General features: G+C 44.3%; 1 protein-coding gene across 1 annotated transcript in view; it reads left to right on the top strand.

Moving 5' to 3' along the window:
• Window positions 1-20,409, top strand: part of LARGE1 (LARGE xylosyl- and glucuronyltransferase 1) — a 382,255-nt gene that overhangs the window by 209,232 nt on the left and 152,614 nt on the right. Inside the window, exon 5 of the mRNA XM_012554797.2 lies at window positions 6,801-6,905. Within this exon, the coding sequence (XP_012410251.1) occupies window positions 6,801-6,905 (105 nt within the window). The remainder of the gene's footprint in view (window positions 1-6,800; window positions 6,906-20,409) is intronic.

Here is a 20,409-nt window from a genome sequence, read left to right as displayed (position 1 = left end):
TGAGTAAGGACAGTGTTGATGTGTTGTGAGGTTGTTAACTATTGTCATAGGGCAACATGTGTACTACCTGTTTAATGAGAAACTATTTTGTTCTGTAAACCTTCATCTAAAGTGAGAATAATAGTACAACTGGAAGAGCATAGTCTATGTCACTGAACTGTGCGCGTAGAAATTTTTGAAATGGTGTGTCTTCGGCTATGTATATTTTCACCAAAAAAAAAAAGTCAAGAAGGGAGAGGGTTGACTTGTCGTGGGGTTGTTAACCAATGTCATAAAACAATATGTGTACTACTGTTTAATGAGAAACTATTTGTTCTGTAAACCTTCACCTGAAGTACAATTAAAAAAGAAAAAAAAAAAAAAACCAAACCCATTGCCGTTGAGTTGACTCCAAGTAGAATTGCCCCATAGAGTTTCCAGGCAACGCCTGTTGGATTTGAACTGCCAACCTTTCAGTTAACAGCTGAGCGCATTAACTGTTTGCACCAGCCAGGGATTTCCAGGGCAGAAGATAGGGCCAGGGAATTCTGGGGGTAATGATAGTATCAAATACCTACTAACCATTTTACTATTTTTTAGGCACTGTTAGTGTGGTAATAAGCAAAGAACACAGCTTCATTTCCAAAAATTAACTTTCCTAGAGGATAAAAAAAAAAAAAAAACACATTTAATTCAGAGGTATGTACCTATTTACTAACTCTATTTTACAAATGAAGAAATATGCATAGCAAGCTTAAGCAAGCCTACGGGCACACAGCTAGTAAGTGGAGGAGCCAGGATTTGAATTGGGGAAGTGCATGTAACACTGGAGGCTGCAGCTGAGGTCTGCTGGTTTGTGAGCTGGAGTTCAATGCCATATAGGTTTGTTGTGTCCCAGTGACCCTGCACAGGAACCTTGCCTGTGATTGAAGTAGGGACAGAACTTCCAGACCCCAGTCGATGGCTCTTAAATATTAATGTGCATGCGAATTACCTGGGGAGTTTGCAGATTGCTAGACTCCCACAGCCAGAATCCATATTCAGAAGTGTTGATGTATGAGAGAATTAATGTATATTACTTTCCCCCACTTCAGATTCTGAACCAATTTAGAGAGAGTAGAGTGAGAGCTGAATATCATCCTATTTTACAGATAAAGGTTACGCTGGAGAACTTGTCTTCTTACCTCTGCATCTACAGTGGATATTCCTAATACCAGACCCCACAGTTGGAATTGCCCACCCTGTCACAGGAAGTGCTGGGCAGCTGGGACCTCCTCAGTAGGGGCCTGCCCTATAAAAGCTCTGGTATGGAAGAGATTACATGCGTACTCCCTGCTAATGCACTGGCTCCCGGAAGAAGGGACGGGGAAAGGGGCTGAACTACAAAAACTCAGTTCTCTCTGAAACTCGCCAGTCAGATAATTCCTTCCACTTCCATGGAGAAGAGAAAGGGCTGATCAAGGAACTAGAAAATACCTTCTAGAAACAAGAGAAGTATGTGGGGCAGGGGGGAGAGTAGCACACCCCCCCTACACATACTAACTAGTAACTTCTTGGTTATGGCCCTGAACTCTGCACTTTTCACTAAAACCCCAGGTGATAAAGCAGGTGGGGTTGAGAAACAAAGCTCTAGAATGACCTCATCGTGCTGGATGACCTCCAAAAGAACAACCACATGATGGAGTCACTCTCTTTCAGAAGCTTACAGGTTAGGTTGTACAATGATAATAAAAAATTGCCATCACTGATGTAGTACTTAATATGTTCCAGGAGTCTCTGGGGGTACAAATGGTTAACATGCTCATCTGCTCATCAGAAGGTTGGAGGTTCGAGTCCACCCAGAGGCACTTTAGAAGAGAGGCTTGGTGATCTACTTCAAAAAAATTCAGCTATTGAAAACCCTATAGAGCACAGTTCTGCTCTGACGCACATGGGGTCGTCATGAGTTGGAACTGACTCCACAACAACTTTTTTTTTTTTTTTTAGTATGTTCCAGCCCCTATTCTAAACACTTTATACGTATGAAGTCATTTAAACCTCACAACAGCCATAGAAGTTAGATACAGAGGCAGAGAGAGGGTAAGTGATTTTCTCAAAGCTACACAGCTAGAAAGTGTCAGAGCCAGGAATGGGAACCAGGCAGTCTGGCTCCAGAGTCTACACTTTCACCTCCCGCTCTACTGCTGCACCTAGTTCGCTGTCCCCAGGGTGCAGACCTCCGCAAGGAGGGGCCAGCCATGGAGTTAGCGGAGGGGATTCACAAACCCCATGTGTAAACACAACACTGATGAAAGACTAAACACTTAAACCCACGCTTACGACTATTTTAATAATCAACATAGCAGCCGTGAATCCATTTTTAAAAGAAATACGAAATCTTAGTAGCTGTTTATTGTTTTTTTCTCAAACAACGGATATTAGAATTACACCTTTTATGTTGCTAATTGAATTTTTTTTTCCTCTTAACCTTAGACAGGATTGTATGCTACCATTCAAAGAAACGCAGCCCAGATGCAAATTGAGAGAAGGGAATTTGCATGTTATTCTTTGGGATAATATGTCTTAACATTTGCCATGCAAAGTAGTCCTTCTTTGGAGAGTAAGGCCTTGAGTTCAGTCCTTGAGTAGAGCTTGTTGTTAGTTGCCATCAAGTCGACTTTGACTCACGGTGATCTTATGGATAACAGAATGAAACATTGCCTGGTCCTGTGCCATCCCCATGACCGTTGGTTTGTTTGGGTGCATCATTGTGGCTGTTGTGTCAGTCTGTCTCATGGAGGGTTTCCCTTGTTTTCAACGACCCTCTACTACATGATGTCCTTCTCTAGTGATTCATCTTTCCTTATGACATGTCGAAAGTAAGCGAATCAAAGTCTTACCATCCTCGCTTCTAAGGAGCATTCTGTAGAGCAACTGATGTAAAAGATGGGGTGCTGCCACCCCATCTCTGATGTTCCGCATACAGATGAGGCAGATGCCTGAATTCCCAGAGTTGAGTGGAAGAGTATGTTGATGTTGGTGAATGGGCAGGGGGTGCAATGTTTTGCAGGTTCAGAAACGTGGGAATGCTAATACACTAACATGAATTGGCTACCCAACTGGGAGAGATTTACCCACCAGATGTCATTCATTGAGCGAACATTTACAAATCACCTAGTGTATTTCAGATACTTCGTGTCCTTGCCCTTAGACTAATGCAGGAGATGAATATTTACAAAAGAAGGTGTGGGTATGCCTGCACATCACTCACTTTGTCCTTGAAAGGATGTAAGTCAGCTGATGGCCAAAATCCCAGTAGAAAGTGCTAAGTAGAGATGTCTTCCATCTAATGTAGGAGTGCAGATAAAATGATAATTCAGACAGGAGGTATTTGTGGATGGTTTCATGTTTGAGATAGACCTGAAAGGATTATGAGTGGTATAGGGGACCACCACCCATCTGTCAGTTTGTCATACTGTGGTGGCTTTAATGTTGCTATGATGCTGGAAGCTATGCCTCCAATATTTCAAATACCAGCAAGGTCACCCATGGTGGACAGTTTTCAGCAAAGCTTCCAGGCAAAGATAGACTAGGAAGAAAGGCCTGGCAATCTACTTCCAAAAAATTAACCAGTGAAAACCTTATGGGTCACAACCGAACATTGCCTGACTCACTTGCTTTGGGCACATCATCAGAAGGGATCAATTGCTGGAGGAGGACATCATGTTTGGTGAAGTAGAGCACCAACGAGGGTGTGGGAAACCCTTGGTGAGAAGGATTGGCACACTAGCCGCAGAGAGGACTCAAACATGTTGGTGATTGTGAGGATGACGTGGGGCTGGGCAACATTTCCTTCTGTTGTACATAAGGTCACTGTCATGGATTGAATTGCGTCCCCCCAAAATATACATCAACTTGGTTAGGCCATGATTCCCAGTATTGTGTGGTTGTACTCCATTTTGTAATTGTAATGTTAAAGAGGATTAGGGTGAGATTGTAACACTTCTGCTAAGGTTACATCCTCTGATCCCATGTAAAGGGATTTTCCCTGGAGTGTGGCCTGCATCACCTTTTATCTTACAAGAGATAAAAGGAAAGGGAAGCAAGCAGAGTGGGGACCTCATACCACCAAGAAAGCATGCCAGGAGCAGGGCGCATCCTTTGGACTCAGGGTTCCTGCACGGAGAAATTCCTAATCCAGGTGAAGACTGATGACAAGGACCTTCCTCCAGAGCTACAGAGAGAGAAAGCCTTCCCATGGGGCTGACAGCCTAAATTTGGAATTCTAGCCCGCTAGACTGTGAGAAAATAAATTTTGGTTTGTTAAAGCCATCCACTTGTGGTATTTCTGTTACAGCTGCACTAGATGACTAAGACAGTTGCCATAAGTTGGAGTCGACTTGATGGCACCCAACAGCAACAGGGGCAAGGGCAGTTCTTGCCAAGGGAGGGCTATGTGAGCAAGACACAGAGGTGAGAACACAAGTAGCAAAACAATATGCATTTCAATTTGGCAGGAATGAAGTATGGCTAATAGCGATTAATCTGAAGAAGTAGATTGAATAAAGCACGTGTTATACCAGTGTGCAGAATTTGACTTCCAGATATATGAAAATTACCTTACCTGTACTTCAGATGTCTACCGTAATTCAATGAAAGATCATCCCCGTTTGTCAGTTCTAAGTACATGACATACCGAAAAACAGTGTAGCACCACCTGGGGTCATTAATGATTAAGAGCCAGCTCCTCTATAGCCCACACTTCCCCCTTTGTGTCCCGTGGCATGACCATATTAAATGAGCTCTCTACCAGGGGTCACAATGTCAGCACAAGGCACACAGCATTCTAGCTAAGGGCCCCATGGCTTTCAGATCTAATTGTTTTCCACGAAGTCCCAAGCCAAGCTTGTTGCCTATGGAATTGATCGACCCTTGCACTCCCTGAACTGGTGATACGTTTTTCTGAGAGGTTCTACAAGTTCTGGATGTGAGCATATACAATGACAAAGTGGATGGTAGTATTTTTCCCATGCGTCTAATTTATGTATTTGTACTGGGGTGATGATTTAGATAGGAGCTCGATAAATTGATCAAATAAATTACACCAAACCCACACACCATCATTTCAGGGAGCTGTCAGCACACCAAGGAGGTTCTATATCACCCAGCATGGTATGCCAGGAGAACTGCTGTGTTTTCCTAACGTGCTGCTGGGCCTTCATTTGGTCAGAAAGGTCTTTATTTCTCAGACTGGCCAACAACAGGAGGATTTTAGTTCCAGGAAGCATTGCTTAGTTGTGGAAAACAGTGATTGTTAGTCACGTGGCCTTTGTAATGCTCTCTGTTTCCCTTTCTATAAAATGTGGATTCATAATTCCTGCCTCTAAAGTGTGTTGGAAAAGTAAGCAATAATAGCTTGAGATAGTGGAAAGAGTTAGACAAACGCAGATCCATATCCTAGCTCTAAAGGCAGTGGTGTTTCAGTGGCAGAATTGTTGCCTTCCATGCGGGAGACCCGGGTTCAATTCCCCGCCATTTCACCTCTAGCATGGTCACTACTTGTCTGTCAGTGGAGGCTTACGTGTTACCCTGATGCTAAACAGGTTTCAGTGGAGCTTCCAGACTAAAACAGACTAGGAAGAAAGGCCTGGTGATCTACACCCAAAAATCAGCCAGGGAAAACCCTGTGGATCATAACAGTCTGATCGGATCATGGGGATGGCGCAGGACCAGACAGTGCTTTGTTCCATTGTGCATGGGGTCGTCATGAGTCTGGGGCCAGCTGGATAGCAGCTAACAACAACAAAAACATCCTGGCTCCATCACTAGTTGTGCAAATCGCTGATCCTCTGTGAGCCTCAGTTTCTTAGTCTGTGAAGTGGTGTTGAACATAATTCTAAGAGATTGCCTTTTACAAGGGGCATGATAGTGTTGTCTAATGCAAGTCAGTTGGATTCAGCACCCTACTTGGGAGACCTGGAGACTTATTTCTGCCCATATCCCAAAGACATCTATACCCTAAGAGATTGACTTGGAGACAGACTCACCTAAAGATACTAAGGTACGTCAGAGACTGAGGCCAACATCAAAGCAGAAGCTGAGTGCTGGGGACAGAGAAGCAGTTGTTCCTCTAGATGACGTTCCTCCGGAAAGGATCCCTTTCAACATTTTTTTTAAAAAAGGTGATGTTGACATGACTCTTGTTGACATATGATAAATGTATTTTGGAGGAAACAGTGGATGCGAGAGCAAAAACAATGTGAGAAGGTGGTCAAAGAGTGGCTCTTTTTAATATGCTGTGTTCTCATCAAACAAGGCTCATTTCTTCCTCTCAGGTGTGAGAGAATTATCTCAGTCACTGCCCAGAAAGCCAGTAAATTAACATACAATGGGGAAATAATTTTAGAACTGGAATAGTTGAAGAGTAGTGTGTCAGTCAGTAAGTATGTGTTACATGAGTTAGGGGATGGATAGATGAATTGATGGATGTTTAGATGGATGGATGGATGGATGGATGGATGGATGGATGGATGGGTGGGTGGGTGGGTTTGGAATCTGGCTTTATCACAAATTAGCTGGATGACCTTGGACAAGTTAATTAACTACTCTTGGTGTCTGTTGCTTCTCAGTGAAATGGGAATAATAATAATGGCTGCATAATTGTGATAATTAAATATGTTAATTCTAGTTAAGTCATTAGGTCAGAACCTAGAAGTTTATAAAAACTCCCAATAAATGTAAGCTATTGTCGTGATCATTTACCATTATTATATCTTCTGTTAAACGCTCTCTGTTCAACAAGTCTCCTTCTATTAAGACATTTGCATTCTCTGTATTTACAGGTCAGCAGGTTCTGGGCTTGGTAGAGAACCAGAGTGACTGGTACCTTGGAAACTTGTGGAAAAATCACCGCCCTTGGCCTGCCCTTGGAAGGGGCTATAACACAGGTAAATCATGGGGGTGTCAGAGGGTGGGGTTTATAAAGGGTGATGTGAGGGCTTAATACTTCTTCCACAGCACAGGCAGAGGCAACCTGGTTGCCTGAATTCGGCAGCAGGCAGTAGGTTGGCAGTCAACCTTCCCATTCTCTCCTGGCGCAGCAGCTACAGGCAAAGTAGCTATTGAGTGTTGGCAGTCTGTGACACCTCTGCTGAACTTCAGACCTAGATCCTGTTGGACATCTTCATTAGTATTGATCTGTAGGCTCCTTAGATCCATTAATATAGGCTAGAGGTCATTCTGCAGTAACAACCCCAACATTTCAGTTTCTTAACACAATACAAATTTATTTTCTCACTCATACTGCATGTCCACTTTAGGTCAGCAGGGACCTGTGCTCACCTTAGGTGTCCAGGGTTCATCTCAATGCATAGCGCCGTGTGTGGGGAGGGACAGTAGCAGATATCATAACGTTAGCTGCCATCTAGTCAGCCCCTGACTCATGGCAAACCCATGTAAAACAGGATCAGATCAATAAGGTCCATAGGGTTTTTACTGGCTGATTTTTTGGAAGTAGATTTCCAGGCCTTTCTTCCTACTCTGTCTTAGTCTGTAAGCTCTGCTGAAATCTGTTCAGCATCATAGCGACATGCAGGCCTCCACTGACAGGTGGTTCCTTGGCTGGGAATCGAACTGGGTCTGTCACACGAAAGGTGAGAATGCTACCACTGAACCACCTCTGCCTCCCACAGATGTCATACTGGCTGTGAAAATTTCCTCTCAGAAGTGACACAATTTCTGCTGATATTTCATGAACTAAAGCAGTTTATATGGCCATGCCTACACAGGGCATGTGGGCCATGGAAACCCACCATATGCCCAAGAGGAGAAAAGGCAGGGATATTTGGTAATCAGCACTTATGAGTACACAGCCCTCAAACACCACGTCTAAAATCAGATCTATCATTCTACCTTGTCCTACTCCCAAACCTGCTTCTCCTGTGTCCTAGTTGTCTAGTGCTGCTGTAACATAAATACCACCAGTGGATGGCTTTAATAAAGAGAAATTTATTTTCTCACAATCTAGGAGGCTAAAAGTCCGAATTCCAGGTGTAAGCTCCAGGGGAAGGCTTTCTTTCCCTGTCTGCTCTGGGGGAGGTCCTTGTCATCAATTATCCCCTGGTCTATTAGCTTCCCAGCGCAGGGATCCCAAGTCCAAAGGACACACGCTTCTGGCTCTTCTTGCTTGGTGGTAATGAGATCCCCATCTCTTTGCTGGCTTTTCTCTTTTATATCTCAAAAGAGACTGACTCAAGATACAACCTAATATTGTAGATTGAGTCCGGCCTCATTAACATAACTGCCTCTAATCCTGCCTTATTAACATCATAGAAGTAGGATTTACAACACATAGGAAAATCACATCAGATGACAAAATGATGGTCCATCAGTCAGTACGGGGAATCATTACCTAGCCAAGTTGACACACATTTTTCGGGGGACACCATTCAATCCATAACATCCTGCTTTGTTTCTGTCTCCGTTATTAGTGTCATTCATTCATTCATTCAGTAATTCTTTGTTCAGCAACTGTCTCTTGAGTGCCTACTATGCTGGTACGGAATTCATCAGTGACAAACCAGGCACAGCCTATGCCTTCGTGGAGCATACAAGCAAAGCCTTTCCCTCCTTAGGCTCAGTTCCTGCCCATTTCTATCTTTGAAATGCCTCTAGATCCTTCTGTCTTCTCCTCCGTCCTTATTAACTCTGCTTTGATATCCTACTCTTAAAGGATGCAGACTCCTGATCTGTATCAACACTAGATCTTGGAGCTCAGGGAACTGTAGGGTGTGTCAGGCCAAGAAGGGCTGGGACCTGGCATCTGGGACCAGCCCGTCCTGGGTTGAGCCAGGTATCTGGGGCTGTTGCCACCTGAAGGTGATAGATGAAGCCCTGTACTATAGGCTGACAAAAATGACTTGTCCTTTCTCTGCCCCTCCCAATTTGGTACAGAACATGGAGTCAGGAGGCCAGCTTTGAAGGGCAGGAAGTGGGTGTCCTGGCCATAGTGGGAAGAGTCAGAATGTCCAGTCTGAGAGCTGAGGGGCAGACTCCAGGTCAAGTGCAAACATCAGGCTGCAGAGGCAAAATGAAAAAGGGTTAGAGTTGAGCTTTCCAGAGTGAGAGTTCAGAGATGAGGTCAGAATGGGGTCAAAGCTGGAGGAGGACAAGGAACAAAAGGTCCAGGGTCAATATCCTGAACAGGCAGAGATGGTAGTCAGGGGATGTTCCTTTGTTGACACTTGCCAGAAGCATCCAGGCACATGCCTTCTGTCTGTAATTGTTTTCCCTCCCCCCTTTAACACCTGCTAGGTATTAGAGCATGCGGAGATTGCAAATGAGGAATTTTAACCACCAGCCCAGCACTGAGGCAGAGCTGCAGCCTGGAGGCTGTCTTGCTGGGATGGGTATCAACCCTCTAGTTGCTGGATCATGGGGAAGTCCACGTAGTCCTTGGGAGGGACCAGGTCGGGGGAAGCAGGCCCAGAGCAGTAGCTCTTTATTAACCACTACAGGAGTATTTCAGCATTTTAATAGTGGGTTAGGCAATGCAGAGGCAGTAGTGGTTCAGAGGTAGAATTCTCACCTCCCATGTGGGAGACCTGGGTTCAATTCCTAGCCAACACCCCTCATGCATAGCCACCACCTGTCTGTCAGTGGAGCTTCCAGAGTAAGATGGACTAGGAAGAAAGGCCTGTCAATCTACTTCAGAAAATCAGCCAGTGAAAACCCTGTGGCTCACAAGGGAACGTGGGCCAATCCGCAGCCGATCATGGGGATGGCGCAAGACCAGGCAGCATTTCTTTCCGTTGTGCGTGGGGTCACCATGAGTTGGGGGCCCACTCGACAGCAGCTGCTAACTACAATAGCAACAAGGCAGTCGGTGCCTCTGCATACCAGCTGGGGAGGAGCAGGCATTATGCCAGGTGCTTACAGGTGTTATCCCATTTGATCCTCACATTAGCCCGTGAGGCAGGTACTGTGCTTATCTCTGTTTTATACCAGAGGATACTGAAGCTTAGAGAGTTTAAGGCTACACCCCTGATAAGTGAAGCGGCCTGTGGCATCAACTAGTACTAACCTTCCTAGCTTGAACATGAGTGGCAGGATCAAGAACAGTGTTAAAATGTAGGACTCTGCCCTGGAAGATTGTCATCGAATGGGGCCCAGAACGCTGCCCTGTAGGAAGCCTCCCAGGTGTCTTGAGCAGAGGGTTCAAGGACTTGCTGTGATCAGACAAGCTTTGCTGGCAGCTGTTTGCTCAGTGCATTTGAGGTTGAAGCCTTTATGAACCCACATTGGGCCAACCAGAGGGCTCCATTGAGCTTCCCTTTGTAAGTGGAATAATCACTCCATGTTGGTCTTTTGCATATAGATTTGTAGCCACTTGCACTCCGTGCTTTCATCAAGCTGGGGACACCCCATGTGCTGTGTGGGAGAAGGGAAACGTCAGGTGCACCCTGGTGTGTGTGTTTAGTTTCCATCTCCCACAACATTGTTGTTGAACTTGTGTGCTGTTGAGTAGATTTCGACTCATAGCGACCCCATGTGACAGAGCAGAACTGCGCCATAGAGCATTCTAGGCTGTAATCTTTATGGGAGCAGATCTCCAGGTCTTTCTCCCGCGGAGTTGCTGGTTGTGTTCGAACCTCCGACCTTTCGATTAGCAGCCAAGCACTTAACCACTGTGGCTCATTTCCCACAACATAGACTGCTAGAAAATGTCAGGTGGAGATATACTGCAGTGCCCCCAGGACGCAGTGCCATGGCCCCTCCCAGTTTGGTCCAGAATGTGGAGTCGGGAGACACACAAGACAAACCACCTCCACCTCCTACTTGATATGCCGAGGCAGTGAGTTACTTCCCCCCTTGCTGGTAATAAAAGGGCAGAGCAGATGGGAAAAAGTCCCGTTAACAGTGACGTGTCCATTTAAATAAGCCAGTGACACCAAGTGATCATTAGAAGAGGATTTATGCCACATTGAAATGCATTGGCTTTCGCGACGGGAATTGGTTATTTTAAAACTAAGGGCTGTGCCCCACATCAGTGGAGGAGCCATCCAGACATTTAGATTCTCGTGGAAAGTATGGAATCCATCGGAGCGAACCCACAGCCCTTAAATCCCAATTGATCTCAAACCTCCAAAAAGAGTTAACTCCAACAAAGACTGAGCCTTCAGTTTGATGTTGGGAAACTCAGAAAGATCCAAATTAGAATCTCAGCTCAGCCATTTAGTATCAACGAGCATGGCCAAGTCCCTTCACTTCCTGCACCTCGGTGCTCTGCCTTGTGAAATGGGGTAATAACAGCCTAATGTGTGAGGGTTCCTGAGGTAGCTTGTTTAACAAGCCCAGCCTAGTGCCTAGCACAGAAGAGATACTCAGTAAATCTCGGGCTCTTGCATTCTCCTTCCACTTCTTCTGTCAAGGGTTGGCTTGATGGTGGTATAAAGGGTGGTTGAAAGGATGTGCTAAAGTCTCCCAAACCCTTAGAACCAGAAAGTTTTTTGCTTTTCCCCAAATATAATGTAGCCATCTAGCAGTTTTTCTCCTATCTCTTTGCTGGTGTTGTTGTTAGGTGCCATTGAGTCGGCAACTCGGAGTGACCCCGTGTATAACAGAATGAAACATTGCCGGGTCCTGTCCCATCCTCACAGTCGTTGCTGTGTTTGAGCCCATTGTTGCAGCCACTGTGTCCCTGGGGAAGGACATCATGCTCGGTAAAGTAGAGGGTCAGCGACAAAAAGAAGACTCTCAACGAGATGGAGTGACACAGTGGCTGCCTATCTCTTTATTAACTAGAGAAAATTAGCTTTTCATATTATTTTAGAAAAATGACTATTTTAGTACATATATCAGTTTCCTGGCTGTTCTTTATGGAGTCTCTGGGCCATGCAAATGGTTATGTACTCAGCTACTAACCAAAAGGTTGGCAGTTTAAACCCACCCAGAGGCACCAAGGAAGAAAGGCCTGGCCATCTTCTTCTGTAAAGATTACAGCCAAGAAAACCCTATGGAGTACTTCTAAACCTGCAACACATGGGTTCACCATGAGTCATCATTGTCTCGACGACAACAGATTTTGTTTTGTTTTTTTACTGTTCTTTACTTTGAAAATCCCGAGAAAAAGCATGGGATGTTTGACTTGGAAGATCTGCCTTCAAGACCTGACTTTGCGGCTTTTTAAACTTTGTACTTTTAGGCAAGCCACCCAAGTTCTCAGAGTCTTGGGTTCCTCATCTATAAACTGAGAATGGTAATCCTACCTCAGAGTCTGCTGTGTGCGTCCATTGAGGAGGTGCGTCCGTTGGCTGACCACTTCTGCATAGCCCCTGTTTCTCTCTTTGAAGGTGACACCCAGACCTCAATGATATGCTCTAGATATTATCTAAATAATGGCAGTTAGTGTAGTTATCCCTTACCCGCCCCCGCGCCCCAACCTGGACACTTCAGCCCATTGCTTCTGAATCTATATCAGTGTGTTTGTAATGCTTGGTAAAGTAGAGGGTCAACAAAAAAGAGGGAGACCCTCAACGAGATGGATTGACACAGTGACTGCAATAATGGGCACAAGCATAGCAATGATTGTGAGAATAGCGCAGGACTGGACAGTGTTTCTTTCTGTTGTTGAGTCGGAACCAACTCCGACAGCCCCGAACAACCACCACCACAACAGGTGCCTGGTAAACCATTGTGCTTGAGGAAGTTGATCTTAGCTTTTATTTCTCCTCTTGACCCCAGCACAGCTGAGTAACTGTCTTCAAGTAATTCAGATTCCCCCACATTCACTAAGGCAGTACCATGTCCCAGGCATTGTAGTAGGCACCTGGGCATGCATCATTTAATTCCTAGAGTTATCTTGTAAGGCATATATTCGCCTTAGAAGAGCCAGCCAAGTTCCCCCTTCTCTTTTTGTATTTCTTTCCCAGTCTAGTTTCACAAAGCCCAGGGAGGCCCAGAGATTAGGTGACATCTGCCCACCATCTTCCACTCATCCCCACTTCCTTCTTACTGGAGCTGCTTACAACTTAATTGCATCTTAATGGAGCTTCTGGCCTCCGCAGCTGCAGGTGACCGGGCAGATCCCAGCACAGAGCTCCTGCCTGTACCTGTTCAGGTGGAGTTAAGGACAATCCCCCATCCTGGTTCACAGATGGGCTCATACCCGACCACTCTGTGTCCTTTCCTCACCTCCCGGGTACAAGAAGGACTATGATTCATCCAGCGTTTAGCTGTCAGCAAGACTTGGGGAAAAAAAAAAGATTTTTGACGGCCTCGTGAAGATTCAACCCACTTTAGTTTGTAAGCTAATGAGTGAATATCTTAAAAACAAACCCAGGCCAAGAAGAGAAGAGGAAGGAGTGTGAAAAGGAGCAGTCCATTGGAGAATAAGGAGAAGGAAGGTTAAAAAACAAACAACAATAACAAAAAACAGTTGACATTGAGTCAATTCCAACTCATAGTGACCCCATGTGTTTCAGAATAGAACTGTGTTCCATAGAGTTTCCAATTGGCTGATCTTTCTAAAGCAAATTGCCAAGCCTTTCTTCCAAGGTGCCTCTGGGTGGATTCAAATCACCAACTTTTCATTTAGTTGCCAAGCACTTAACCATTTGCACTACCCAGGGACTCCAAGGGAAGGTTGACCAGTGGAAATAAGATTAGTTCTTTGAGTAGGAACCCAAAGGTTACTCATAGAGAAGGTGTGTCCGCTGTGAGATTAAGGACATAATATAAACCAGAGGATGTGCTTTAAAAAATAAAATAAAATAAAATGAATCCTGTTCCTTGCAGTCCCCAAGTTAGGCCAGAGACGGGCAGATGGAGACGTGGCTCTCTAGGGAGGGAGAGAGAATTTCTTTAGGTATCCTTATCTGCAGAACAACAAAATTGGGACATGCAAGGACTGACTCACCTCTGAGGTTGGAGTAAACTCTAGCGAGAAGAAAGGAAAGCTGATGAGTGGTAAAGTTGGACACCATGGTGAATTCCATGGCAGAGATTCATAAAGAGAAAACCTTTGACAGATTGCCAGAGAACTATACACAAATGGCTTTAGTCTGCTGCAGAAGTGTGGGATGTAGGCTAAGGCTTAGCCCTGCATCTGACGTCCAGCCTTCTGCAACCCTGGGCAAACCTCTTTATTTCTCTGAGCCATAGTCTTCTCTCAAGGACTAAGGTCTCTTCATGCTCTGAAAGAATATTATGATTGGATGATTGCTGTCTGTCAAAATTGCATCTAGAGGAATGAGATTGAAATGTAGTTCATTCACACATTCATTCATTATATGTTACTGAATGTCTGTTATTCTGGCAGGGTGGGAATGGTAGAAAAATACTTCAGGGAGGTGAATGATACCAAGAACCTTCCTTCAAGAATATTATAGTGTAGTAGCGGAGAGTTTGCATATCCACAAATCGATTCAGTATGACTTGAGCCTCTAGCGTGATTGAGAATGAGAGATGAACCTCAATCTTACAGTCACCGTGGACCAGCATTTTCTAGACAATAGAATTCCAAGAGACACTGCAGGAGATGTTGATACATGTTTAGAAACTGTGAACAAGTGCGGTTAGGAAATCTGAATACCATATCCCTCTTTTAGAGATTCAAATTGCATGTCAGCATATTAAAACTAATAAAAACCAATTGTCATTAAGTTGATCCTGACTCATGGCAACACCATGTGTGTCGGAGTAGAACTCTGCTCCATAGAGTTTTCAATGGCTGGTTTTTTGGAAGTAGATTGCCAGGACTTTCTCCCGAGATGCCTCTGGTGGGCTTGAACCTGCAACTTTTCTGTTAGCAGCCAAGTGCATTAATCATTTTCACCACCCAGGGACTCTGTCAGCATATTAAAGATTCTAAAAAGTTCAGAAGTAAAGAAAACTGTTACACCTAGCAGCATTCCCCACTCTTGTTTGATCCTGGATCTTGTTTGGGGGGGAGAAAATGCCCCTAGACTAACCCTGGAGTCAGAGATTATCTTTTTTATTTTTTACCTCTTTATTCCAAACTCTTGAAATCAAACCCAAAAAAAGCCCATTGCTGTTGATTGCCACATCTTTCTTCCACAGAAGCGGCTGGTGGGTTCAAACTGCTGACCTTTAGCAGAGCCACCAGGTGTTTAAATGGAGTTTATAGAATACTCCCATTGAAAGATGCTTGCCATTCTATGAAAGGTTCATCTGACACTGTGTTCAGTAGAAACATCTGTTCCTTTTTTACTGCAAGTTCTCATTCACCTTTTTACTGCAAGGACATCCTTACACTTTATTCATCATCATTACATATCTGCAGCCTATCACCAGCCAGCACCCCTCCAAAGCCTTCTCTCCATAACTAGGAATCCTCCATGATGTACTTTCTAGGCCTTTCACCATCCTAATTGGCTGACCACTTCTGCATAGCCCCTGTTTCTCTCTTTGAAGGTGACACCCAGACCTCAGTGATATGCTCTAGATATTATCTAAATAATGGCAGTTAGTGTAGTTATCCCTTACCCCCCCACCTCGACACTTCAGCCCATTGCTTCTGAATCACTTAGAAAGCCTGTTAAAAGATGTTAACTCTCAGGCCCACTGCAGAGGTGGTGCATCAGAATCTCCAGAGATGAAGCTGGGAAACTATTACTTAAACAAACTCCTTACGTGATTCTGGTAGTTACTAACATTTGAAAATCAGTACCTGGGCCCCCTATTACCGACTTGTATTCCCACGTTGCACGTCCAGATGAAATTGAACTTGAATTCAACTGAAAAGTTCCATGAATGACTGTACGGCCAAAGGTTCCATGTAGTAGATTTATTGATCCCAGAGCTCAGCTTTCATATTTATGTCCAGTGAGTTATATCTGATTTGGGCTAATGTCTGAGGCATTTTATTAGACTCCAGTTTAGTTTTCAACTTGGGGTCATCCACAAAAATAACAGGGATGTCTTCTGTTGATTCAGGCACTGGCCTTGCCCCATCCTTGTAACCAATATTTACAATGGCTCTTTTACAACACTGGAATAAAATTCAAGGATTGCCTGCATTAAACTACCTACAAACATAATTTCAAAAAAAAATCAATATAGTACCCTGGCTCTGATATAAAGAAGAAATAAAAAGAAAGTAATTTATTATAAAATAATATTTACTTCAATGTGTAATCACTCAGGTTCAGCTACAGCAGAGACTTACTTAAGTAGTCAAGTACTTTTACACCTGTGTTCAGGGTAGAATGTCTTCAGTGTGACAGCTGTAAAGGCAGAGTGGTACTGATGTGGTACTGGCAATTCGGATTCTACCATTTGTGTCTGCCATCTGTGATAAGTGTTTTCATTAAAGTAGTGAACAATTCTCAGTAAAGTATCAGATCACAGAAAGTACCATCTTCCCTTGATTTGTACTCCAAGGTCAGTATATATCGGTGCTGATGGTGGTGGTTGCCATAAAGTAGATTCCAACTCGTGGCAACCCCATGTGTCAGAGTAGAACTGCTCCATTGGGTTTTCTTGGCTGTAATCTTAACAGAAGCAGATCACCAGCCCTTCCTTCCATAATCCGCTGGGGAGGTTCGAACCACTAACCTTTCAGTTAGCAGCCGAGCGCTTTACCATTGCGGCATCAGAGCTCCTTTTGATGTATATTAAAACCTTGGTAAAAAGTATGCTGTGTTTTTCTGTAAGTAATGTTAGTTGCAGGCTCAGATAGTTACAAACAATTGTATCAATTGCATAGTCCTTGGGTGGTACAAGGTTAACCCACTCAGCTGCTTACCAAAATGTTGGAGGTTTGCCTCTACCCAGAGGTGCCTTGGAAGAAAGGCCTGGTGGTCGACTTCCAAAAAAATCAGTCACTAAAAACCCTATGGAGCAGTTTTACAATAAAACACATGGGGTATCCGTGAGTCAGAATCGACTTGACAACATCTGATTTTTTTAATATACAATTATAAATATGACTATCCTGTGGGACCCATTTGGGATGCCAGAACATGCTTTTATTTTGCTAGAGTGTCCCAGGAAGCCACACTGCCCCCTTCGAGAGTCACCAGTTCAAGGCATCAGAGATGTAGAGCAGGCCGGCCAAAATGCAAAGTCATGATGTATATGTTCAAGAGCTTCCTCAAGGTTGGCGTTCATGAATAAGATAATATTCCCTGTCTATAGGGAGTGTTCAGCCAGCCAGAAGTCTACTTACAGGACAACCATCAAGTCACTTTTCTCCACTTAACCTTTACCTAAAGTTCAGTGATATTCACTACCTGTCATGGACAGAATTGTGTCCTCCAAAAATATCTGTCAACTTGTCTGGGTCATGATTCCCAGTATTGTATGATTGTGTACTGTTTTGTAAAGCTGATGTGATTTCCTTATATGCTGTAAATTCTATCACTATGATGAGGTTATATGTGATTTCCTTATGTGTTGTAAACTCTGTCACTATGATGAAGTTATACTGATGAGGTTTACAACATTAGATAGTGTACAATCCAATCTCTTTTGAGATATAAAACAGAGAAGTGAGCGGAGACACATGGGAACCTCATACCACCAAGAAAGCAGTGCCAGGAGCAGAGCACGTCCTTTGGACCTGAGGTTCCTGCGCAGAGAAGCTCCCAGACCAAGGGAAGATTGATGACACGGACCTTCCACCAGAGCCAAAGGAGAAAGTGTTCCCCTGGAGCTGACACCCTGAATTTGGACCTGTAGGCTACTGGACTGTGAGAGAATAAACTTCTTTTTGTTAAAACCATCCACTTGTGGTATCTCTGTTAGAGCAGCCCCGGATGACTGAGACACTACCTAAATCTTGTCCACTTCATATCCTGAACCAGAATCTTCTTCGACCTTAGTCCTGGGTTCACACAGGCTAAATCTGTTCTTCCCCTTGATAAAAAAAACAAGCCAACCAACCCATTGCCGGCAAGGTGATTCCAACTCTTGGTGAACCCATGTGTGCAGAGTAGAACTGCTCCATAGGATTTTCAAGGCTGTGACCTTTCAGAAGCATATCTTCAGGACTTTCTTTCATGGCACTGCTGGATGGGTTTGAACCATGAACCTTTAGGTTAATAGTTGAGCACAAACCGCTTGCACCATCCAGATAATGGCGCAGCTGATAATCTCTCAGGTAACTAAATGAAAGGAAGTGGACACTACGTCCTAGTCTTCCCTTCTATGGTCTTATCAGCCCTAGCTCTCTGAGCCCTAGCTTATTCATATGTGAGATGGGGATGGTTATAGTACCTACCTCATGAAAGGTTATTGTGAGAAGTAAATGAGATAATATAGTTCATTTCATATACTTAGACGAGGCTTGGCGTGTAGTAGATTCTCAGTAGATGATGCAGTAGTTGATGGTCATTATTATTGTTAGGTGCTGTCAAGTCAGCCCTGACTCATGGCGACCTTTTGTATAACAGAACGAAGCATTGCCCACTCCTGCACCATCCTCACAATCGTTGCTGTGTTTGAGCCCATTGTTGCAGCCATTGTGTCGGTCCGTCTCATTGAGGGCCTCCCTCTTTTTCGCTGACCCTCTACTTTACCAAGCATGATGTCCTTCTCCAGTAGTTGGTGGTGGTGCTATTTAAAAAGTAGATGAAAGGACTCCAGGATGTCTGGTTTCTTACCACGTTGGTCACCCTGCACTCCTGGCTTATATTTTATTTTTCGTTTAAGACAGTATTGTTTATGCTCTGGAGATGAACAGTTCTGGGTTCAAGTCCCATCTCCACCTGATATTAGCTCCATAATTCTGGGCAACTAACAAGCCTTTTCTTTCTTTTTCACATGAGTTCCTGTGTCATAGGGTTACTTTGAGTAAAATAATTATGTAGTATTTATGAAGTGCTTGGGACAGTATGTGAGTCAGTAAATGCTAGATATGAATACTTTCCGTTTTATATTTGAGGTTCACAAATGGGAACCAACAATTGTGGTTCTTTAGCATCTTTTGACAGTAATTCTATCATTTGTCCACTTAAGATGCCCAGGACAAAGCACACTCTCTCCCAGGGCTGACCATCCACTTGTTCATTCATTCATTAGACAGATCTTACTGTGCACCTACTGTGTGAGAAGGAGCCCTGGTAGCACAGTGGTTAAGTACTTAGCTGCTAAACAAAAGCTTGGGCAGTTCAAACCCACCCAGCACCTCTGTGGGAGAAAGACCTGGTGATCGGCTTCTATAAAGATTACAGCCAAGAAAACCTTATGGGGCGATTCTACTCTGTCACCTGGGGTTGCTGTGAGTCAGAATCAACTCAAAGATACCCGGTAATAACAATACCACCATGTGCAATGTTCCAGGCAACATCCTAGATCCTGGGGATGCAACCAGCCCAAAAGGAGCTCTGTTCACAGCCTGCCCTTGTGCCCCTTTGATGTTCCACCTCATAGTGTCTCCCTCATCATTCAGCTCTAGCCCCTGTGGCTTCCCCACTCTTCCTTGGACACACCTCTTTAAAACTTCAGGCCTCCCCATCTCCAAGCCACAGCCTCCGCTCTCCACTCCCCTCCATGCCATATTCTTCTTCAGAGCATTAGTTACCTCTGACCTATTATAATACTACTTGTTTTGTTTTCTAATTTTCTATCTTTTCCCATAAGGATATAAATGCACCAGGGTAGGGATTTTTTTCAATTTATTTTACTATTTTATCTCCTGTACCTAGAGTCTGCCTCACACTTATTAGACATCAAGTAAATAGTAATATTTGTCGTTGAATGAAGTACAGGAAATCCTGTGGAGCAGTTCTCCTCTGTCCTATAGGGTTGCTATGAGTCAGAATCAGCTTGATGGCAGTGGGTTTGGTGTTTTTTGTTTTTGTTTTTTTGTATTTATGTCATGTCTCTGAGCCAAGTTTGCTTCCCTCCACACTGTGCCTGCAGTCTCTTCAAACACTATGCAAATGCCCCCATCAGCAGGCCCAGGGTACTTAACCCACCCTATCTCCTTTCAGTGGCATTAGGCTCTCTGAACTACTCCAGCAAGGCAGCCAAATAAGAGCCCCTTGTTATCAGACTTGGTGGGGGGCCTGTAATTAAATTGAGTTTTCCTAGCTGCATCCTGAAGAGATGGCAATATTTCCCAATACCTGCCTTCCTGAGCCCAAGCCATTGATCTGAAAGAGTTACTCTACCATTGCTCCCTCCCTTCCTGGGGCACAGGTCCCACAGGAGAGAGCCCATTGCTATCAAGTCAACTCTGACTCATAACGACCCCATCAGACAGACTAAAACTGCCCCATAGGGTTTCCTAGGCTGTAATATTTTATGGAAGCAGACTGCCACATCTTTCTTCCCCAGAGCAGCTGGTGGGTTCGAATCGCCCACCTTTCGGTTAGCAACCGAGCACTGAACCCCTGTGCCACCAGGCTCCTTAATGGGAGAAAATGTGTATTTTATTAAGCCTTCCTGAATTTGACCCTGTGGGGAAGATCACTGCTCCCAACTTCT

This window comes from Trichechus manatus, unplaced genomic scaffold, assembly GCF_000243295.1.
Source record: "Trichechus manatus latirostris isolate Lorelei unplaced genomic scaffold, TriManLat1.0 scaffold00027, whole genome shotgun sequence".
NCBI classification, from domain to species: Eukaryota; Metazoa; Chordata; class Mammalia; order Sirenia; family Trichechidae; genus Trichechus; species Trichechus manatus.
The sequence above is the reverse complement of the archived record's forward strand: the minus strand, read 5'-3'. Positions and strand labels throughout refer to the sequence as shown.